The sequence below is a fragment of the Mustela erminea genome, chromosome 1 (genome assembly GCF_009829155.1).
Source record: "Mustela erminea isolate mMusErm1 chromosome 1, mMusErm1.Pri, whole genome shotgun sequence".
Classification (NCBI taxonomy): domain Eukaryota; kingdom Metazoa; phylum Chordata; class Mammalia; order Carnivora; family Mustelidae; genus Mustela; species Mustela erminea.
The window spans coordinates 210,149,446-210,170,126 of NC_045614.1; the positions used below are offsets into that span (position 1 = coordinate 210,149,446).

At 47.3% G+C, this 20,681-nt stretch overlaps 1 protein-coding gene across 2 annotated transcripts in view; it reads left to right on the plus strand.

The window, feature by feature from the left end:
- Positions 1-18,412, plus strand: part of CLIC6 (chloride intracellular channel 6) — a 45,152-nt gene extending 26,740 nt beyond the window's left edge. The window contains exons 2-6 of one of the 2 annotated variants that reach the window (XM_032354363.1): positions 8,941-9,050; positions 9,666-9,791; positions 10,421-10,527; positions 11,070-11,251; positions 16,672-18,412. In XM_032354363.1, coding sequence (XP_032210254.1) covers positions 8,941-9,050; positions 9,666-9,791; positions 10,421-10,527; positions 11,070-11,251; positions 16,672-16,833 — 687 coding nt within the window. In that variant the 3' untranslated portion in view covers positions 16,834-18,412. Of the gene's footprint in view, positions 1-8,940; positions 9,051-9,665; positions 9,792-10,420; positions 10,528-11,069; positions 11,252-12,462; positions 14,671-16,671 lie in introns of those variants that run through there. The other variant, XM_032354373.1, reaches the window with a different exon arrangement.
- The last annotated feature ends 2,269 nt before the right edge of the window (positions 18,413-20,681 follow it).

Sequence of the window (20,681 nt, forward strand, 5' to 3'; positions counted from 1 at the left end):
GGAGAGGAACATTACGTTAGAGAGAAAAAGGAGGGACTCGCAAGGGGCTGCTTTGAATGAAAGTCTGTTGGAGAAGAGTGAGAGTTTGAGGAGGTCGATGGTTTTTCATTGGCTGAGTTGTGGCAGTTTCTCATTGGCTGGGCCGTTGCCCAGTGAAGAGAAAATCTTCCTTCCTCCTGTTGGGGTAGCAAAGTTGGCTTCTTCCTGTTGGAAGATGCAGGGGGCGCTTCTTTCTGTTGTGTCTGCAATGGAGTTGGTTGGGCAGGAGAACGCTAAATGAGGTTTCCCTCATTCAGTTTCACAGTGCAACAGATGATTAAATGTTTCTGGGTGTCAGAGATTGTCCTCCATAACATCTAATGAATTCTTACCCAGTGGGGTGGGGTGCATACTGTTACCCTATGTTGTAAATGAGGACATCAGGATTCTGAAGGTGAGGTACTTTGCCTTGGTCACACTGCAGGGACTCTAGCAGTGTCATTTTAATTTGCTTTCGAACAACATTCCAGCTGAATGACCTAAGATCTAAGGAAAATGGTATCTTATCTGGGAGGTCCAAGATATAGAAAAGATCAGAGGAGTTAGCAACCCTAGGCTGGGAGACACAGCAGGAGGCTGTTGCAGGAATTTGGGTGGGAGGCTGAGACCTTTGCTGTGCTGGGGACAGACTAATGTTCAGGTAAAGGAGAGGAAAGACTCTGGCTTCTGTCTTGAGGACCTAGAAAGCAGCTGGGACCATTAACTGGATCCCGTTTGGGAGAATGAGAGAAATCTTTATTCACCCAATCCTGTCTGTGTCTTTGGGCAAGTTACTTAGCTTCCCTGAGCCTCAGTTTTCTCCATCTGTACAATGGGAATAGTTCTAAGGTGTCCTACAAGATTTTGAGAGGATTAAATCTGATTAAGGGCTGTCATTGGTTTAGAAACATATTTAAAATCAGAGCAGGTATTCAGGGACTCTTTGCTCTTCCCAGTTTTGAAAAATCATCTTAAAAATTGCTGATTTTTGGAGGGCATTTCCTTCAAAAAACATTCTCATTCGACAAGAAAGGGATTGGCCAATTTGTTTCTCTCCTGCTTTGCTAAAATAACCTTCTTTCATGGGGTTCTTGGGTGGCTCAGTCGTTAAGTGTCTGCCTTCGGCTCAGGTCATGATCCTAGGGGTCCTGGGATGGAGCCCCACATTGGGTTTCCTGCTCAACGGGAAGCCTGCTTCTCTCTCTCCCATTCCCCCTGCTTGTGCTCCTTTTCTCTCTGTGTCTGTCATGGTCAAATAAATAAATAAAATTTTTTTAAAAAAATAAGCTTTCTTCATGTGGATCTGCAGGTCTGGTGTGTAGACAGACCTTCGAATCCTGATGGAGACTCTTCCATAATGTGGAATTCACTCTGCCCCGTGACAGTGGACACGAGAGAGTGCAGAACTGCTCAGGGTCCCTTAGACTTAGCATGGCAAAAGTCAGAGAGGAGATCCATTTTCACTTTCCAGCAGGGGCCTTTGGTGCCATTTCTTGAGAAGAAAGCAGTCCCCTTGGGCTTTTCAGCCCTGCCATCAGTTAAGGTGCGCACAGAGGTCCAGATGTTCTTTCCCCAAGAGGTTGGTGCAACCACTCCCAGACATGAAGGCCAGCCCAGGCCCTGCCTTTTTTGCCTCCTGGCTGAAGATGTGTTTGCTTTTGCAATTAAGAAAATGACCTGAGTTGTTAATTTTCGCTTGGAATAGGTATAGGAGGCGTTACTTTTGGGAGGAGGGGGCAATCTGTGGCTTTTTAAGGACTGTACAGTCTGGCACAAAAATCACACTAATTGAGCCTTGTTAAAAAGTTCCCTCAATTCCATAATTGTCCGTTCTGGGGCGCTCCCATTTGGTGGAGTAATGATGTTGTTGCTGCCAGTGTTAATGACACTAATAGCCTTTTTTGGGTGCCCCGGAGACCCAGGTGTATCACACCAAGATCCTGCAAGGCGTAGGTCTCCTTATCCTGTTTTTAAAATGGAGAAACTGAGGCTCAGGGACAACGTGTGAACTGCCCGAGGTCGCACACTAGTCCGCAGCGGGGCCAGAGTTCGCACCGGCTCTCCCGGGCTCCAGGCGCTGTGCTCATTCCGGCTGACCCCTCTGCCTCAATATAGAAACTTCCATTTATCAGGCAAATGGAACGAATCCTACATTTTTAAAAAATTTACAGAATTAGTCAAAATCAGGACGTCTCAGAACTACTTAAATATTGCATTTCAGGTCGAGCCATTAGAGCAAGAGGCTTGGGGGAGATTTTACAGCCCATAACTGAGGCCTTCCCCTCCCCCACCCTGTTCTCCCTCTGCCGCGCTCCTCCTTCTCTCCGGCCCACCCCTGTTAGCTGTTACTCTCCATGGGAGATATCTTAGTAGGAAGAATTTGGAGCTCCTGAAAGGGAAAAGTTCATGGACGTTGGCCCAGAAAAGAAAGAGGGGGGAGGGGCTGTGAGGCACTTTCTGAAGCCAGCCGGGATTCACGTGTACAGAAGCCACGGGACTCAGGCCTCCGGTCATCTCCCTGAGTGCCAGGAACTCTCCCAGGCCCGGTGGTAGTGGCCCCGATGAATGAAGGTGGGTCCCTGCTTCCAGACACCCCCCGCTTCGAGGGTTAGAGCTATCCTAGTGCTCCCACCTGCTTCTAAATGGGAGCCAGAAGAGACCCGGGAGGAGGGCCCCCACCTTTCTTCTGCTCCCCACCAGGCCTTCTCCTTCGGTTGGGACAGTCTCCCCAGCCCCGACCTGCACCAAATGGTGGGTGCAGAGGCAGGGTGGATGCAGCCTGGGCAGCACAGAGAGCAGTCAGTGCTCCCACATTTCTCTGTCACAAGCCCTGAGGATTCTAGGCGCCACACGTCGGTGGTTGATAACGGTCGGGTCCTCAGGTACCATGCAAGGTGTCCATCAGACCCCAGAGTCAGGCTGTCCATGCACTGAGCCTGTGTGTGCAGAGGGAGGGAGCCCAAGCCTCTGTGGAGACATGCAGTCAGTGTAGACACACGGAACTTGGGAGAGGGCTGGGCGTATGGCCTGAAGGCTAAGCGCTCTGTGTCAGCCTTGCCGTGCACGTCTGATGGCCAGTTCCCAAGTGTGTGAGGCCATCATGCTTCCGGCAAAGGACACTGGAGGAATTCGGGGAAGTTCGTGGGTGGGACTTGAGGGAGGGAGTCATCGCCTGTCTGGTTGGCTCTGACTTTCTCTTTGGCGGGCACAGAATTTCTCTCTGTCCAGCCTTCCATGGGGTCAGCAGCCAACAGAGCAGAGTCCTGGCCCCTCCCGTCGACCACACTGGTCTTCTCAGAGGAGAAGCGGCTCTGGTGGCTGCCCGTGGCCTTCCATGTCACACTCTGCCTTCTGCCTCCTGCCTCCCCTGGTCAGCTACTGTTCGTGTTCTGGCCCAAGGGCCTCCAGCACACTGGAAACAGGACAGCCTGTCATTACTCACTGATTTTCTCCCAATCTCTGTGATGCAGCCAAATGAGCTGTTCGCCCCCACGTCCCTCCTGGTTTCCTGCAGGGACTGGAATACTTCCCTGCACACGGGGTGCTGTCTGACCCCCTGGGATGAAAGCCAGTTATCAGAAAAGGGACTACAAGAATATTCCTGATTTATTGCCTCCTCTTTATCTTCCCTCTGCCCACCCCAGTTGTCTTTCATTTTACATTTGGGTAGAGGAGGGGAAAAGTGCTTACTTTATAGAATGGGTTTAACCTTTGGACCCCATAGAATTTTCTAGAAAGAAGGTAGAGCCAAGTAGTTGGAGAATCAGGGTGGTGGGTGTGTGGCCTGCTCTGGAGGAAAGGAGAGGGAGGGGTGCTGAGGAGCTGCCTGGGGCGTGGGAGGTGCCCCTTCCCCGTAACCGCAGTGCAGAGCTGGAGAGGTGGTCTGCCTGAAGCAAAAAACAGTGAAAGGAAATTTGAAAAAAAAAATTTTTTTTTTTCAAAAATTTCTTTCCCCCCACAGATTCTAAATGGCACGAATATGCAAAGGGCAAGTGGGAGAGGCTCTAGTTTGCCAACCTCTAGGGTGTGACACGGGGACCCTTCTGCCTCGGGCCTGGGGGACTCTGTGCGGGGGACGTGGGGGCAGGCCAGAAAGGCAGCTTCTTCTCAAGTCCGCAGCTGCCCTCTGTGGCAAAAGGAATGTCTCGGAACGTGTCAGAGGCATTCCTGTTTTCCTTTTTGAGAATTACCATCACAGGCCCTCAGAACTGTTGAATCTGAAAGGCAGACACAGGATTCTGGGTTATCCAAGCGTCTGGGACTTCACTGGAAACAAGACACTCCGCGCTCTTAAACTGCTTCATCTGATTTTATCAGAAATGTGTACAAACCCCCCCCCCCCCGCCCCCACCGTGGGCTGAGAAGCTCCGCTGAGAAATTTTAGCCCAGGGTGTAATTAGCCCAGGAGAATTATCAGCAACGGAAAATAAAACCTGGTACCATAAAACGTCTCAATTAGGGCGACGGTGTCAGTTAGTCACTCCTCCTGTCCGCGTATTTATCCCATCATCTCTGGGGCTCCGTGAACCTGACCTGGACCGGCCCCTCCCGGGTGTTGCGCAATCCCGGGCAGCCGGGCAGCCTCGCTCCGCCCTCGTCCCTGCCGGCGCGTCGTAGCCCTGAAAACACATTCAAGTAATCAAGTTGGGCAGCAAGGCGTCCTCGGCGGCCCCCTCCCCCACGTGTTCCCCCGACCCCCCCATGTGCAGGAGACCAAGACAGGGAAGTGTGTTCAGAGCCATTTAAGAGGAGGCGACAGCGCGCATATAAAGCTTGTTGGCAGCCCGGCGCCGGGCGCATTCCGGAGGACCGACTCACTCTGGGACTCACTCTGGAAAGCGCAGGACAGTCCCCAGCCCGCTAGCGCCGCTGGCACGGGACGGTGCTGCTTTGGGGCCACATGGGGGCGGTGCGGAGGGCAGTCGTGACTTTCATCCCTGCCTTCCGAGCTCCGCGCGCGGCGCCCTGCGCCATCCTCCCGCCGCCACCTGTCTCCGGTCGTCCCTGTTCCCCAGTGTCCGTGTCTGCAGAGCTGGGGGGCGAGGCAGGTGTTACTGGGAGGGGACGTGTGGCTCCTAACCCCCACCCCGGAGATGGCAGACCCGCACGGGCCCCGCGGGATTTGGCAGCATTCGGAGGGAGTTACGACAGGGGTCCCCGAGGCTGCAGAGGCGAGGGGGAAGGACAACGGAACACTTGCCCCGCGCCGCGGAGCTTAGCTTAGGCGTGACTGTGCTTAGTGTAACCACTAGAAAAATAAGAGGTTTGGAAGCGGCGAGCAAGTCAGGACTGGCCCAAGTATGCGGCTTTCGGTCCCTGCGCTTTCCGAGCCCCGCCCCCCTCTTGGCTCGATTCTGCCCCATCCTGCCGCGGTTCAGAAAGAACCCGGACTTAGAGGGGTCCTTGCAGCCAGGCACCCGGAGTTTTATGTAACTCAACTCTGCTCTTCATGCTCCACAACGGAGAGAGGAGGAGCCTGGGCAGCCTTCGGAATGGCCAGGAGCGGGTGGATCCTGGGGCAGGGAACAGCTTCTGGAGGCCAAGCAGGATGCTGTTTCGGGGCCCATCTGCAAGGGAGTTGTACTGCCCACTCGGTGGGATGGGGGGTCCTGCCTGCCCACCTCTCCTCTCCAACCCTCCAGCTCCCAGAGCCTTCAGAGTCCAGCTGGGGGAATCCTCAGCCCTTTTCCCCTGCTGGGTCCACAGGCCAGCACCTGCCCCTGGGGGAGGGAGGGTTGGAGGGCTGGAGAGGGTAGGCTGTGCTGCGAGGGCCCGGAGCTTCCAGGACTCTGAACCCAGCCCTCTAAGTCTGTGGGTGCCTCTTTATGCGCATGAAGTCCACCTTCATGGGTCTCCTGCCACCAGCATGGTGTCACCTTGGAAGAGCTTGTTAAAAATTCATATTCTGGGGTGCCTGGGTGGCTTAGTGGTTTAAGCCTCTGCCTTCAGCTCAGGTCATGATCTCAGGGTCCTGGGATCGAGCCCCACATCGGGCTCTCTGCTCAGCGGGGAGCCTGCTTCCTCCTCTCTCTCTCTGCCTGCCTCTCTGCCTACTTGTGATCTCTGTATATCAAATAAATAAATAAAAATCTTAAAAAAAATTCATATTCTTGGGCCCCAGGCAAAACTTACTGAACCCAACTCTCTGTGATGTTTTAATTTATTGTTTTACTTTTTTATTTTTTAATTAATTAATTAATTTATTTTTAAGTGAGTCATGCAGTAAAGTAACCCAAATGTAATGCCTGCCACTTGAGTATACCTATGTAGCCACCATGGAGATCAAGATCTAGAACATTTCTGCTACCAAGAAGCCTCCTTCCCATTCTTCCCAGAAAATACCCGACTTTCTAGGGACCACTGTTCTTCGGACTTTCATGAACCAGAGGAGTTTGCCTGTGTCTGAACTCCCATGAGTCTGGTTTCTTTCTCTTAACAACCACCTGTTGGGGATTCATCCACATTGTTGCCTATAGTAATAGCTAATTTTTTTCCCTTTGTGATGTAGCGCCCTATTGTATGAATGGACTATAGCGTATCTCCTTTTCTATGCCTGATGATAGCTGGGCTGTTTCCTGGTCTTGACTATTGTGCCAGAGCTACTAAGAACATTCCTATGAGTGTCTCTATTGTTCCTTAGCATTTCTTTTTGTCAGGCATGGAATTGCCATGTTGTAGGGCTTATTTTTTTTTTATTTTTTAAGTTTAATTTTATTATGTTAGCCACCATACAGTACATCATTAATTTTTGATGCAGTGTTCCACAGTTCATGGTTTGCGTATGACACCCAGTGCTCCAGGCAATCCCTGCCCTCCTTAATACCTACCTTAATATCTTAATACCTCCTCCCCCCTTCTCCTCTAAAACCCTCATTTTGTTTCTTGGAGTCCATGGTCTCTCATGGTTCGTCTCCCCCTCCAATTTCCCTCCCTTCATTTTCCCTTTCCTTCTCCTTGTGTCTTCCACGCTATTCCTTATGCTCCAGAGATAAGTGAAACCATATGATAATTGACTTTCTCTGTTTGATTTATTTCACTTAGCCTAATCTCGCCATAGAGTTTATGTTTAACTTTGGTAGATGACTGCTAAACAGTTCTCCAGAGTACTTGTGCCGTTTGCCCTCTGACCAGCAGCGAATGGCATTTCAGTTGCTCTGCATTCTTGTCAACACTTGGTACTGTCAGACCTTTTTACTGTAGCTGTTCTGGGAGGTGTGCCGTGGGATCTCTTTGTGGCTGTAATTTGCACTGGCCTCCTGCCCACAGATGTTAGGAACATTTTCATGAGCTTGTTGGCCATTTGGATGTGTCTTTTGTAAAAAGTCTGATCAAGTCTTTTGAAAACTGGGAGTCTCTTGCCCTCTTAATTTCTAGGACATCTTATTATTTTTTTTAATTTTCTTTTTTTTGTTTGTTCCTGGTGGGCTTTATATTAACATATAATGTATTATTTGTTTCAGGGGTACAGGTCTGTGATTCATCAGTCCTACACAATTCGCAGCACTCGCCATAGCACGTTAGGACATCTTATTATTAATGGCCCCTCCAGGGGTGCCTGGGTGGCTCAGTCACTAAACATCTGCCTTTGGCTCTGGTCATGGTCCTGGGGGTCCTCGGATCTAGCCCTGCATCTGGCTCTCTGCTTGGCGGGAAGCCTGCTTCTCCCTCTCTCACTCCCCTGCTTGTGTTCCCTCTCTTGCTGTGTCTTTCTCTCTGTCAAATAAATAAATAAAATCTGAAAAAAAAAAAAAAGAAAGAAAGAAAGAAAAAGAAAAAAGAAGAAAAAAACCCAGTCCCTTCAGGTGACTTAAGGACACCATCTCTCTGAAGGTCCTGTTTTCTTGGCATCCGTTTTGGCCTTTCTTCAGTTCCCAAGCCAGCAGCTTGCTTCCTGTCTCGTGTATTGTGAGGCAGGTCCCAGATGCGGTGCTGTCCTGTGCCGCTTCTCTTAACCATAGGCAGTAGGGTTAACTGTGGCCGTGTTTCTGTCACCGAGGTCTGGCTGGGGGTGGGGCTTGCCGTCTGGAGATATGAAGAGCATGTCCAAGCCCCCTTCTTGCCTTTCCAGCAGCATCTTATTGGGCCACGGGCTTGTCAGAGGCCTGAGGCTTGGGAGAAAGGTGGCAGGAGAAAGAAGCATCTGGGAACATCCTTTCTTGCCCTTGATCCTACTGCTCCATTTCCAAGGGCATGTGGAGCCCCCCCCCTCTTCCCCATCACCTGCCTTTGAGAAGGACGTGTATTTAGTATGTGTGTGTCTACGTTTAGAGGAGGTGTGTGTGGATGTGACCTGCTTTGGGTCACCAGAGAGGAGCCACTCCCCTCCCAACACCAACTGTGTAATAAGCCCCCTTCTCAGTAGAAGTGCTCCCCATCTCAGCCGCCCCATGAGTCAGATGAGGGGATATCCAAGTTTGATAGCGTACGGGGATCTAGAACGCGTACAATGCACCCCTCTCATTCTGGAGACGAGCACCGCAGAGACCACGAGGGCTGGTGTCTCGGTGGGAGAACCTGCTGGTGGGTTTCTAAGCCTGCTCCCCCTGGAAAGAGGGGTTCTGCTTCTGGAGGCCATTGTGAGACAGAGGAGGGAAAAAGCATGTCTTTCTTGTGGGCCCTTGGTAACAAAGGGAGTTCCCAGGGGCTGCTCTCTCCGCGTGTGCAGGCTGGGCAGACGCCCAGCGTGGCAGGAAGTGGTGAGTGGTGGGAAAGAAGGGGGAAACGCTCGGTGCAGCCCGTCCCTGTGCTTCGCCCACCCTCAGCCTGGCGGGGCTCAGCGGCTCCGTGAAATGGCCCCGGAAGGGTATGGACAGTGTTAGGACCATTAACACAAATGTGTAAAGGTTTTGTGCCCGCGCGTTGCGGAATCTGGGACTTCCCACTGTGAAGCCGGCTCTGATGAAGATTCCTTTTTCCACGTAGGCTGGTTACGATGGTGAGAGTATTGGGAATTGCCCGTTCTCCCAGCGCCTCTTTATGATTCTCTGGCTAAAGGGCGTTATATTTAATGTGACAACAGTGGACCTGAAGAGGTAAGATGGGCCTTCCGCATTACTGCAAGAACTGTACTTTACGCCTGGCAAACCCATTCACACCCACACCCGTTCTCACCCGCACTCGCGTCCCCCCCACACTCACGTAACGCACGCACATACCACACACTCACACATTTAAAACTCAGGCACACCCACACGTGCACACACTCACACTCACGCACTCCTAGGACCCAAGGGCAATATCGTGGCCCATCCATCCTCGGTCAGGATCCTGAACGGAAGCCCGAGTCTGGGCTTCTCACGCAACAAGACAGGATCCAACGTGATTCGGGAGGAGTTGGGGGCACCATAAGGAACTCGCTCCTCTAGCTACTGGTCTGCCAAGAACCTCTCAAAAGCCTGTGTGAGCCGCTCTCCTGCCATGACAATGGGGGCGATTTTGCTTTCTCACCTCTGCCTCCAGAGAAGCGTCACACTTTTGTTGTCAGTAAGACATTTTGGAGACCCACGATCACTGTTGACATTCTTAAGGGTTGCCCCCCCCCCCCATAAACTGGGGAGGACCTGGCTAAGCTTTAGAAATGAGTCTGCAGGTTGGCAACTGTTTATACAAAAGCTGGTGCTCACCGCACCCTCCTCCCCCTACCCCAGGAAACCCGCAGACCTGCAAAACCTGGCTCCTGGAACAAACCCTCCCTTTATGACTTTTGATGGCGAAGTCAAGACGGACGTGAATAAGATCGAGGAGTTCTTAGAGGAGAAACTAGCTCCCCCGAGGTAGGCCTCGAAAACCAGCATTCACAACCCGATTGTCACTTTCCCCCCCTTCACAGACAGTTTGAAAGCTCCTGGCTTCTGTGTATTTGGTTTTCCGTGGCCACGGCACTTCATTTCCTTTGCTGTACCGCGGTGTGCCACAGAAAACACAGAGCGAGATCAGAAGCCTTGAGTGACGGTAGGCCTGGGTCTCTCTGCTCTGCACCTGCAGGTTGGCAATCATGGTTTAATGGCAGGAAGTGGGGGAGGAGGTGGGTTGATGTCACATGGGTCGGCCATTTCTTAGGTCCACTGCTAGAAGGTAAGGCGTGCAGGGTAGCATGCTATGTTGCAGAGTGCTGGACCCAGAAATGAGCCTTCTAGTGCCCCACTTTCATCTTACTTGGAAGGGAGCTAAGACCAGCAGGATCCAAGGTGTGCCCGGACGAGAACAACAAGTGCTTTCTCCCTAGACTATTGCTTCCAAGACTTGGAGATAAAAAGATTAGGAGAACATTCCAGAGGGAAGTGTTCTCATTTATATCCACTCAGAGAAAGACTTGTCTGCCTCCCCCCACCTCCCCAACCACTCGCATGAACCCAAATCAAACATTGCTTATCTGTGATGCTCCAATTCTGAATTTTTCAAGGTACCCTAAGCTGGGGACCCAACACCCTGAATCGAACTCTGCAGGGAATGATGTGTTTGCCAAATTCTCCGCATTTATAAAAAACACCAAGAAGGATGCCAATGAGAGTGAGTACCTGCTGTCTTCCTGTTCAGTGTTCTCCGTGTGGACGGCCCCTTGCTCAGCCTCTGGTGTGGCTGCTCCTAAGATCCTGGGAGTTCTGACTAATGTCCCTGGGGGTAGGGACCTGTATCTGGAAATGAGGAATAATGCCTCTAATACTGAATCGGCACGTTGGTTTCAGGAGCTCGAGGTTGGGAGCCCAGAAAAAAACATTTTGAGGGGAAAAGAATGCCCACCAGGAATTCCTGGCTGCACCATGGGCATCAGTTTCAAGGAGGCTCCTGACAGTGCTTATTTCATTATGGGCTTCCCATAAATATTTCTGAATAAGTGGATGGGTCCAAGAAGGAGCATTGTTGTGTAGACAGCAGGATTATTTTCCAGGGAGGAGTGAGTCCTTTATGCAGATCTTAGAAATCCACATCCCTCTCTCCAGTTCCCTGTGCTGCCCGGCCGTGTGTCAGGAGGGAAAGGTGATTGACTCCTTCCTTGATATCTAGAGAAAGGTGACAATAATTTTTATAATTTTTTTGCCTTTATGTTCTAGTTTATGAGAAGAACCTGTTGAAGGCCCTGAAGAAGCTGGATAATTACTTAAATAGCCCTCTGCCAGATGAAATCGATGCCTACAGTACTGAGGACATCGCTGTTTCTGGAAGGAAGTTCCTGGATGGGGACGAGCTCACGTTAGCTGACTGTAACCTCTTACCCAAGCTCCACATTATAAAGGTTTGATGTTCCTCCTACCGTAGGTGCTGAATGCACGAATAGAGCTTTGTTTTATTTTGGCCAGACATCAAAACAATCTAAAATGCAGACTCTTGAGTTAAAAAGTCAGGTATTTTGTTTGTTTATTTGCTTGCTTTTTTTCTGTGAGAGGTGGTCAAATCCTAAGTCTCAGATACAAGTATATTCCCAGGTATTTTTCAGGTGGTCTCAAGAAACATTTTGGGAGCTTGGCTTCTACCCCTCCCTCCTCACTGTGTCTTGTTCCAAGTCTTACCCCCAGAGCCTAAAGAAAAGTTATATGAAGACAACTTGAGGGCAACATTGACTATACCTGGCATTTAATGCTTGAGCCTTGGAGATGATGTGCCGAATCTGGGAGCACTGCAGTGTGTGTGAACTCAGTCATTTGTTGGTGATTAGCTGGGGAAATGGCTCTGCATAGGGATGACAGAGGTGTGTCTTCTCAGCTCTTAATATCTACCCCCTACATCTAGGGAGCAGCTCCTTGGCTGGGCCTCTGCCAAATTTGGCATTGTGTCTTCCCAGATAGTTGAACAGGAAGTCAGCTTCATGTGTCATTTATTTTAGGGTTTAAAGGCTCCCTAGACCAGTGGTTCTCCAGCATTAGTAGGCATAAGAATTATTTGGGGGAGCTTTTTAGAATTGTAAGTCCTACCATCCAGCCTCTGGTCTCCTCAGTCAGAACTTCTGGGGGAGATCCTGGGGGACTCCAAAGTAGATGGCCCAACACGTGGCCTCTGGAGTTATGGCTGCCTCTCAGTAGTATCCCTAGCCTTCAGGTCACTTACAGGTGTTAACTGCTATCATCATCACAACTGCAACATTGGGAGCCCTCAGGAGCCTCAGAAGCCCCAGGAAGAAGCCTAAACCTTGTTCTGGGGCACCTTGATGATTAAAATCCCACCCAGTCCAAACCCAAGTCCTTGGTAGAAGGACGGGCAGATGGGCGAGAAGACAGAGGGAGTTTCAAGTTGAGGACCCTGTGATCTAATAAGGCATGTCATTGACTTTTAGAAATTTACAAATTAGGCTCACCTGTCTGCGTTGCTGAGGCTCCCGCAGGCTACCAGCAGCCCCGGCTGCCTTCAACATTGCCTTGCCTTTCGCTTCTGCATTTCTTCTTCCTTCCTGATTCCGTTCCTAACCCTTGCCCCGTTTCTCTTCTTCTGTCTTCCCGGGTATGCTTGAAGGATACTACCTTGAAATTCAAGCCTTGAATATGTGTCTGAGCCCTTACGTGAATATTGTTTTCAATAACGTTGCCAGTTCCCCAACACCTAAAATGTAGTATTAAGCATCTCAACTCATCAAAACCTTCTACGTCTGGGAGCCATTTTCCAACAAGCTATTTATGTGGTCGTGTGTGGTTTAGTCCTCACAGCGGTGGTTTTGTCATCATTGCTTCGACTAGTGTAACATCGCAGAGGTACGTGGAGGTTGGGAAACAGCAAGAGAAATGCCCCAGCCATGTACCATCGGTTGCCACTTGTTTCACTCCTGTAGGAAAAGAGTATTTTAAATTTCAGTAGATGGGGTAAACTTCAGAGTAAAATAAAGAAGATCCTGGCTCCAGTGTAAGATCATAGAGCAAATTCTTCAAAGCCATTGAGCATTGAAAATACCAAACAGCTTCATAACCTTTCAGGATGGAGCACCTTTGGAAGGGAAATGAGACTTGGTATAAAGGAATTTATGGTAAAAGATGAGAGAGTAAAGAAATTTATAATCTATTCTCTTTCCTGAAATCCAGCAAACATAACATGAAAAAAAACAACAACAACAAAACAAAACAGAGTAAAGCTTCATCTGTCATAAAACCAGAAAAGGACAGAACACTAATTCAAAGACTAAGAAACTTTGTCCAGTGTGAGGTGTCACAGAGCCAGTGCAGGCTTCCCTGTATCTTTAGCAAAGTTCAGATTTCTCCAAAAGGAAATAGTACAGTCCTGGAATGCCCAACCCAAACTTCTTTGAGGACTAGGGCCATGAGAGGAGAAAAGGGAACAGCCCCACACAGATTACTGCTGGGCGGAGGTCTCTGGGGAGGGAGAGCGGAAGCAGAAAGCATGCAGAGGCGCTATCTTTGTGTTCTGCCACTGGTCCCCTAATCTGAAGGAACTGGGAGAGGGGTGGAAAGAAGGGATGTGCCATTCTGCTTTGTAGCTGCTGCGTAGAGAATAGAAATAGTCTTTGAGCTAGTCAAGAGAGAGACTGTAAATTGCTTGGGCTTCATTTTTAGCCATGGTGACCTCCTGCCTAATCTTTGAGTCTCAGAGTAGAGGATGCTCTAACCTTAATCTTGATTCTGACCTTGACCCTGACCCTACTCCTAATGTGTCTGTGGGGTGGAGTATAGAGCAGTGTTTGGTGAGAGAGTTTATGAGGGTAGACATTCAAATTGGTCTCCCAGCTGCTGTGAATCACTCCCTTTGCCCTCCATACTACTTTTAACAAGTGTTCCGTCCAATAGGTCTGCCTCAGTAAAGGATGATTAATAACCAGTAAGAACCTAAGTAGGGCTTCTGTGAGGATAGATAGGATCAAGAAGGACCGGGGAAAAGGGAGAAAAAGAAGGATCTGAAAAGGAAAGGGCAGATGAGAAACCCCTACACGATGAGGACTTGCTCCAGTAAATGAAAATACATTCTAGTCAGATTCTCCTCTGTGACCTTCAAGACATGAAAGAGAACATGGATCTTTTGAAAAAAAGCTCAGAGACGGAACAAGATATCAAAAAACTATAACATCACAAGGAAGAGGAGGATCAGGCTGGTGGAACTCAAGACAAAAACTTAAAGACAAGTTTAATAATTTCAAAAATAAAAGTTACATTACACATAGCAAGACACAGAAAAAGACATTGCAGAAATTCATCAGGGACCTGGAGGACAGGCCTGAGACATCATCCAAAATCGAGTGGAGAAGCAGCAAGGGATAAAAGTGATTAGAGATTTCCGGGATGTACATAGTTAAGAACCAGAGAACAGGAGAGAAAAAAGAAAGGAAGGAAGGAGGGAAAATTATTTTGAACTAAAGGATGATCTGAACCTTCAGTATAAACAACATGCCATGACCGGAAAAGTAAAATCCAGAACAATCAACACACTATGATATACATGATAAATGATACATTACTGAACTTTGAGGATCAAAAGAACACTTTGGGTGTCCAGACAATAAAAGAATTAATAATAATAATAATATTAATAATAATAAACAGTAAAGCCACCTACAGAGGGAAGAAATTCAGACTGGTCTCATGCATCTCCGTGACCACAGTAAAACCCAGAAAACAGGGGCCCCTGGGTGGCTCAGTCAGCTGAGCGTCCAACCCTTGATCTTGGCTCAGGTGGCAATCTCATGCGTGGTGGGATCGTGCCCTGCTTCGGGCTCCGTGCTCGGTGGGGAGTCTGCTGGAGAGTCTCTCTCCCTGTTCCTCCTCCCTCCCTGCACATGCTCTCCCTAAAATAAATAAGTAAATCTTTTAAAAAACCCAGAAAATGGTGGTTTAATAGTTACAGAGACTCAAAGGAAAGATTGTATGACGTAAGAATTCATATCCAGGTAAATTGTCGTTTTTACCTGGATTTCTAATCTTAATAAAATAAGCGCTCCTGAGCCATTTTTTAAAATAAAACTTCTCTGTGATGAAATAATAAAATGTTCATCAAAATAAGAATCCAGGAATAGAGACGGTGTGTGACATAAAAGGCTAGTGATAAACATAGAACCTTTTTAAATCTAAAGACAGAACTAAAGACTAAACAACGTTGGGAATTATAGTTAAAGAACAGAATCAGAACGTGGTAAACTTGGATGTTTTTACAACCAATGGAAGGGGGTTAAGGGAGAAGAAATGGAAGAAAAGTGTAGAGTTGTGCTAATTTCTTCATTTGTCATAATCAGGAGTAAATAGATATCTAAACTTGACAGATCAAGAAATAGAGAATCTCTACTATTTAAGGTTATACTGGAAACCATGAGAAAAGTTAAAATAGACCATAAGCTTCCAAGTGACCAAAAAGAAACACACAAACACACACACATAGTAATATACACAGAAAGACAGAAAACAATATAAATATTAAATTCAGAATAGGTACCATAAAAAGAAGATTATGTCTATAGGAGGCATACACTTAATAAATTTGCTCAAAAATGTTAAAATTTAAAAAAATTTAAAATTAAAAAAATTAAAATGTGTTTTGCAAAACAAAAGGAAAGCAGAATCTTAACATTGATAGCAATAAGGTAAAAGATGTTAAACAGTTTAGTAGGGTTTCTGACACATATATTGTCTTATGCTGCATCAATGACTTCTGGCCTGCAAGATCTGAGTAATAGGTCCCAAAGATCTTCTCATTTGTGTGGTTCCATGTTCACTTCAACCAGACAACCCAAAAAACCGATGCAATAGGAGACAACAGAGCAGAACTGAACTTTGTAGCCCTAGGTCCCTGTTAGGGGATGAATTGCATCTCCTCAGATTCATATGTTAAAGTCCAGATCCCAGGAACCTGGTAGAATGCCCAACAGAATATATGCTCCTTTCTGACAAAGTCCCCAACAACACCCCTCCAGCCAGACGAAACATCTCACACTGTAATGTTTCTCATGATGTTCACTCTCAGTTGCCCTGTCCTTACATCCACCATTTCCATGAGGCTAAGATTTGTGTCCTTTTGTTGAACCTGAGATGATCTCTTCAGTGATAGGACGATGGAAATCTGTAGGAATAACATACACAGATATCTGGGATTTCAGGAGGTAAGGCTCAACAAGCAGAAAAAGAGAGCACTTCACAGTAAATCTGGCACATTCTGAACTGAAGAGCCTCATGAATCTTTAGGCACCAAATAACATAACAGCAGAACACACAAAAGCTCAAATTGCTGGCTGGACAAGGAGAAGTCCAACAAAGTAGAGACTAAATTCATGCCAGTGGATCCCAAGGACTATCTGGGATAAACTGGTGAACGGGATTGTGTGTGTGTAGGAGCCACTCTTTTTTTTTTTTTTTTTTTTTTAAGAGAAACAGTGAGAGAGGGAACACAAGCAGGGGGAGCAGAAGAGAGAGAAGCAGGCTCCCCACAGAGCAGGGAGCCCAATGCAGGACTCCATCCCAAGACCCTGGGATCATGACCTGAGCTGAAGGCAGACTTATGACTTATAAGCCACCCATGCACCCCTGGAGCCACTCTTTTGTGCCCGGTGCTTTCATGGACTTCCCTGTTGCAAAGTTAAAGTGCAATTTGGGCGTAGCCTGCCTGGCTGTATGAAGTATACATCAGGACTCCAAAATGAGAATATATTACACACCTCAAAAGAGTGGATTGTCTGATCTAATTGTCTACATTAGTGGGCTTTTCCTTTGCTGATTGTTTCCTCTTGATTTTCAGATTGTGGCCAAGAGATACAGAGATTTTGAATTTCCTTCTGAAATGACTGGCATCTGGAGATACTTGAACAATGCTTATGCTAGGGATGAGTTCACGAATACGTGTCCAGCTGACCAGGAGATTGAACATGCATATTCAGATGTTGCAAAAAGAATGAAGTGAAGCCAGAGTGTTTTCTGTCTTATTTTCAGCTGTATGAGCTAGGCTATGATGCGTGTGTGTTCTTTGTGAGTGTACCATTTGTATTCCTTCCAATAACTATAATGCCCCTATTTTAATGATACTGTATCATAGCGAAATGGTACATGGCCTTGTGATTTGTCAAGTCATGTGTGTATCGGAATAATACCAGTACATATTGTGACACACACCCTTTGTCCAGTTGACTTCTTAATTTACTTCTTTGCCATTCTTGGACCCTGTAAACCATTATATTAGGGCACGTGTTTTGCAATTTAAGTTTCAGAGCAAATTAGATTTGGGTTCAATTCCTCCTCCAATTTTTAAAAAAATTGATCTGTCTCTGATAGTTTTCCTAATCGTCACACACAGCTTATTTTTCGCCTCTACAGTAGTAGGTTTTTGGTTTTTTTTTGGAACAAAAATACTCTTTTTGTAGTCACAAGATGATTACATGCCTATTTTAATATTTTAAAACAATGTCAGAGAATATAAGGAAGGGATAAAAGAAACCACCTAAGATTTCACCCCACCTAAATAATTGCTGATAACTTATCGGTGAACATCTTCCCCATTCTTAGCTCTTGCAGATGTTCACTGCACACAACTCCATTCCTGTGAAGTTGGCGAGGGGACCTGTGGGTGATGCCTTTGGTGATCATCCACAGAGGATCCAAAAAGATTTGACCCTGCAGAGCTAGAGGAGGCTTGCGATCAGGTTTCACAGGTAGAGAGTTGGCGTCCATGGACCCGCAGGGTCCTTCAGGGACTGCGGGCGCTGGGAGCTATGGGAGATCCCTTCTCTGCCTGGACACCACTTTGGTGATGCCAGGGGCCTCCTGTCCCAGAACGGCAGTGGAGGAGAACACCCATGGTCCTTTGTTCCAACTTCTTTTTGGATGCCTTCTCTTGCTCCGCCCCCTCTCATGAGGCCATGCCTTCATGGGGACCACTCAACACCAGCTCCCCCTTGGAGGAGCCTCCTGCCCTGTGGTGAAATGTGAAGCAGACACACTTCGATTCTTTCTAATGGTCGCCCTCAGACCCAGAGCTGAGCTTCTTTGGTGGTGATGGGCTGTGGGGCTAGCCTGGTTCTCATTGCTTCTTCGGCCTTTGCAGTGTCATTTCAAGGTTAGGCAGGGAAATTCCAGAGAGACTGAATTCATGATGACTACTCTTGGGCAGTTCTGGTAACCAGTCAGGTTGGGGAGGAAGTGGAAACTCTAGGCTGGAGAGTTTTCTGGTTTGTCTGTGGCTTGCCTGCCACCTTGCCCTGCAGCCAGCTTCTCTCTTTAGTGTGTCTGGGCTAGGCTGCCTGACTCCAGCTGAAAGCACGGGAGACAATGTGGAAGGCTGTGTAGATATGCATCACAACCCCTCTGGGTTTGAGCATTCTCGAGCATTCTTGGGGTTACACTCCTTTGATATTTACATACATCTTATAGAAACCCTCTCGTCTATTTGGTGGTAGCCTGTGGTTGATGCTAAATGCTCATTAAAAAAATAGGGCACCTGGGTGGCTCAGTGGGTTAAGCCGCTGCCTTCGGCTCAGGTCATGATCTCAGGGTCCTGGGATCGAGTCCTGCATCGGGCTTTCTGCTCAGCAGGGGGCCTGCTTCCCTTCCTCTCTCTCTGCCTGCCTCTCTGCCTACTTCTGACCTCTCTCTGTCAAATAAATAAATAAAATCTTTAAAAAAAAATAAAAATAATATGCATTTGCTCTATGGGCATTTATTTGGAAAAGAATTTATTGGATTTATTTGGAAAAGAGTAAGATGCAGGGCACCTGGGTGGCTCAATGGGTTGAGCATCCAACTCCTGATTTCCGCTCTAGTCCTGATCTCAGGGGACATGGAGCCCTGCATCAGGCTCGAGTCTGCTTGAAATTCTCTCTCCTTCTCCCTCTGCCCCTCATGCCTGTGCTCTTCCTCTCTCTAAAATGAGTTAAGCAAATCTTAAAAAAAAAAAAAAGAATAAAATGCATTAACAACAACTCTTCTGGGATTTAGTGACAAATGTCCAGTAAGAGAACCAAAGTCCATAATATGGTGGCTACTTTGTATTCCTTCTTACTAGAGGCTCCAGTTTCGTGCAGGGGCTTTCTTTGTTTAATCCTTTCTGTTTTTGGAGGTTGTGTCTAGCATTCCCCATCATGCATGTTTCATATCTGTTTTGGGGTCAGATTTTCAAGTCAAGTGTTATATAATGGTACATCTACATGTGGCCAATGAACAGAATACCACTTGTGACTAGGGCAAACTTTGTAATTTTAGATGGTGATATGATCTACATAAACTCTTTGTGCCTTAAAAATTAAATGCATAAAAATGTTTACACGAAACCAAGATCTTTAATCTTTTTTTTCCCCACTTTATCTTCCTCACTCACACTTAAAGGAATAAAATGAACAGAAATGGCTTCCTTTAAAATAATGAGAATAATGTCGAAGCAGAGATTATTAGTAATTGAATTAGAAATAATCTGTATTTGAATTGTGAGCCACAGAGACATTTTAACAGAGACTTGAAGAGATCAGAAAAGACCTATCCTTGTGTGACTTGTTCTTGTCCGGGTGGCTACAGTAGAGGTCCTCAGACTGTTCCAGGTTGTAGGAAAATGGGTGGTCCCTAGCCATTTTGGGTGGACTCCCCACCCACTCCGGGGTCCCATCCCCACATCCAGTTCACCTGTCCCTAAAAGGCTATTCCTTTGGGGAGGGCAAGAAATATTCCAGGACTGTTCTCTGGCTTCAAGTCTTTATTACAATGTGGGTCTTGAAACAAAATGTGTTTGGTCTTGAAACATACTGTATGTTTCATTCAAAACATTCTTGCAAATATGGACATTCAGTGAATGACTCCCCACCTGGAGGCTGACTGAGAAGTTTTCTTGCCCAAGAGGTCCTACAATTAGGAAAAAAAATCAGCTTGTCTTCTGAGCACAGAATTTCCACGTGTAAGCTGGAAAGGATATGGGAGCGTTGCAAAGTTACACTGCCTGGCTACTGCCCAGGGATTGGGGATGGAATGAGGGAATTCAGTCCAGGAAAGAATTCTAGAGACCAGAGGTCTCAAGAGGTAATTTCTGATCCATAGGTCCATCCCCAGGCATTGACTGTATGCCCAAGTCCCCCTCAGACAGAAAGATAGATACACACACACTCAGGGACATACACACAGACACACAGTCTCATACACACACACACACACACACACGCAAACATGTTCACATACAACAGAGTCACAAGCGTGCTCTCACACACACACATGCACAAACACACAGACACACATATAACACAATATGCTTACCCATAGGCACACACTCACATATACACACATGTGCACACACATCCCCCTACAAACATATTGTGGGCGAGGTCAGCACTGTTCCCTTTCCTGTGTCATCTAGTCAATGACCATAATACCTCTTAGCACCTATGACTCAGTCCCACCTCCAGTGGTTCATAATTAGCAGACATCAAAGAATGTCTTTTGAAAAAAGAAAACTCCAACATTTATTTTACAATTAAGAGAACAAAAAGTGCGTCATCCCAAGAACGTATAATTCACAGAACCCTGGATACACACAATGGATACCTTGGGGTTCATATTTTTGCATTTCAAAATAATTTCTCTTTCCACATGGAGCTTTAATTCTGAATTTTTCAAGATGGTCAGTTTCCCTTCTGACATCTGCATTTTGGTCTAATGTCTTAGCACACTTCAGGACATGACCACTTGAGAAGACCAGATGTACGTGTGTGGTCCCCTGCTCCCAGAGGGACTGTCATTCACCGCGACTTGCGATGGCATTTGCGGGTCAGAGGGACC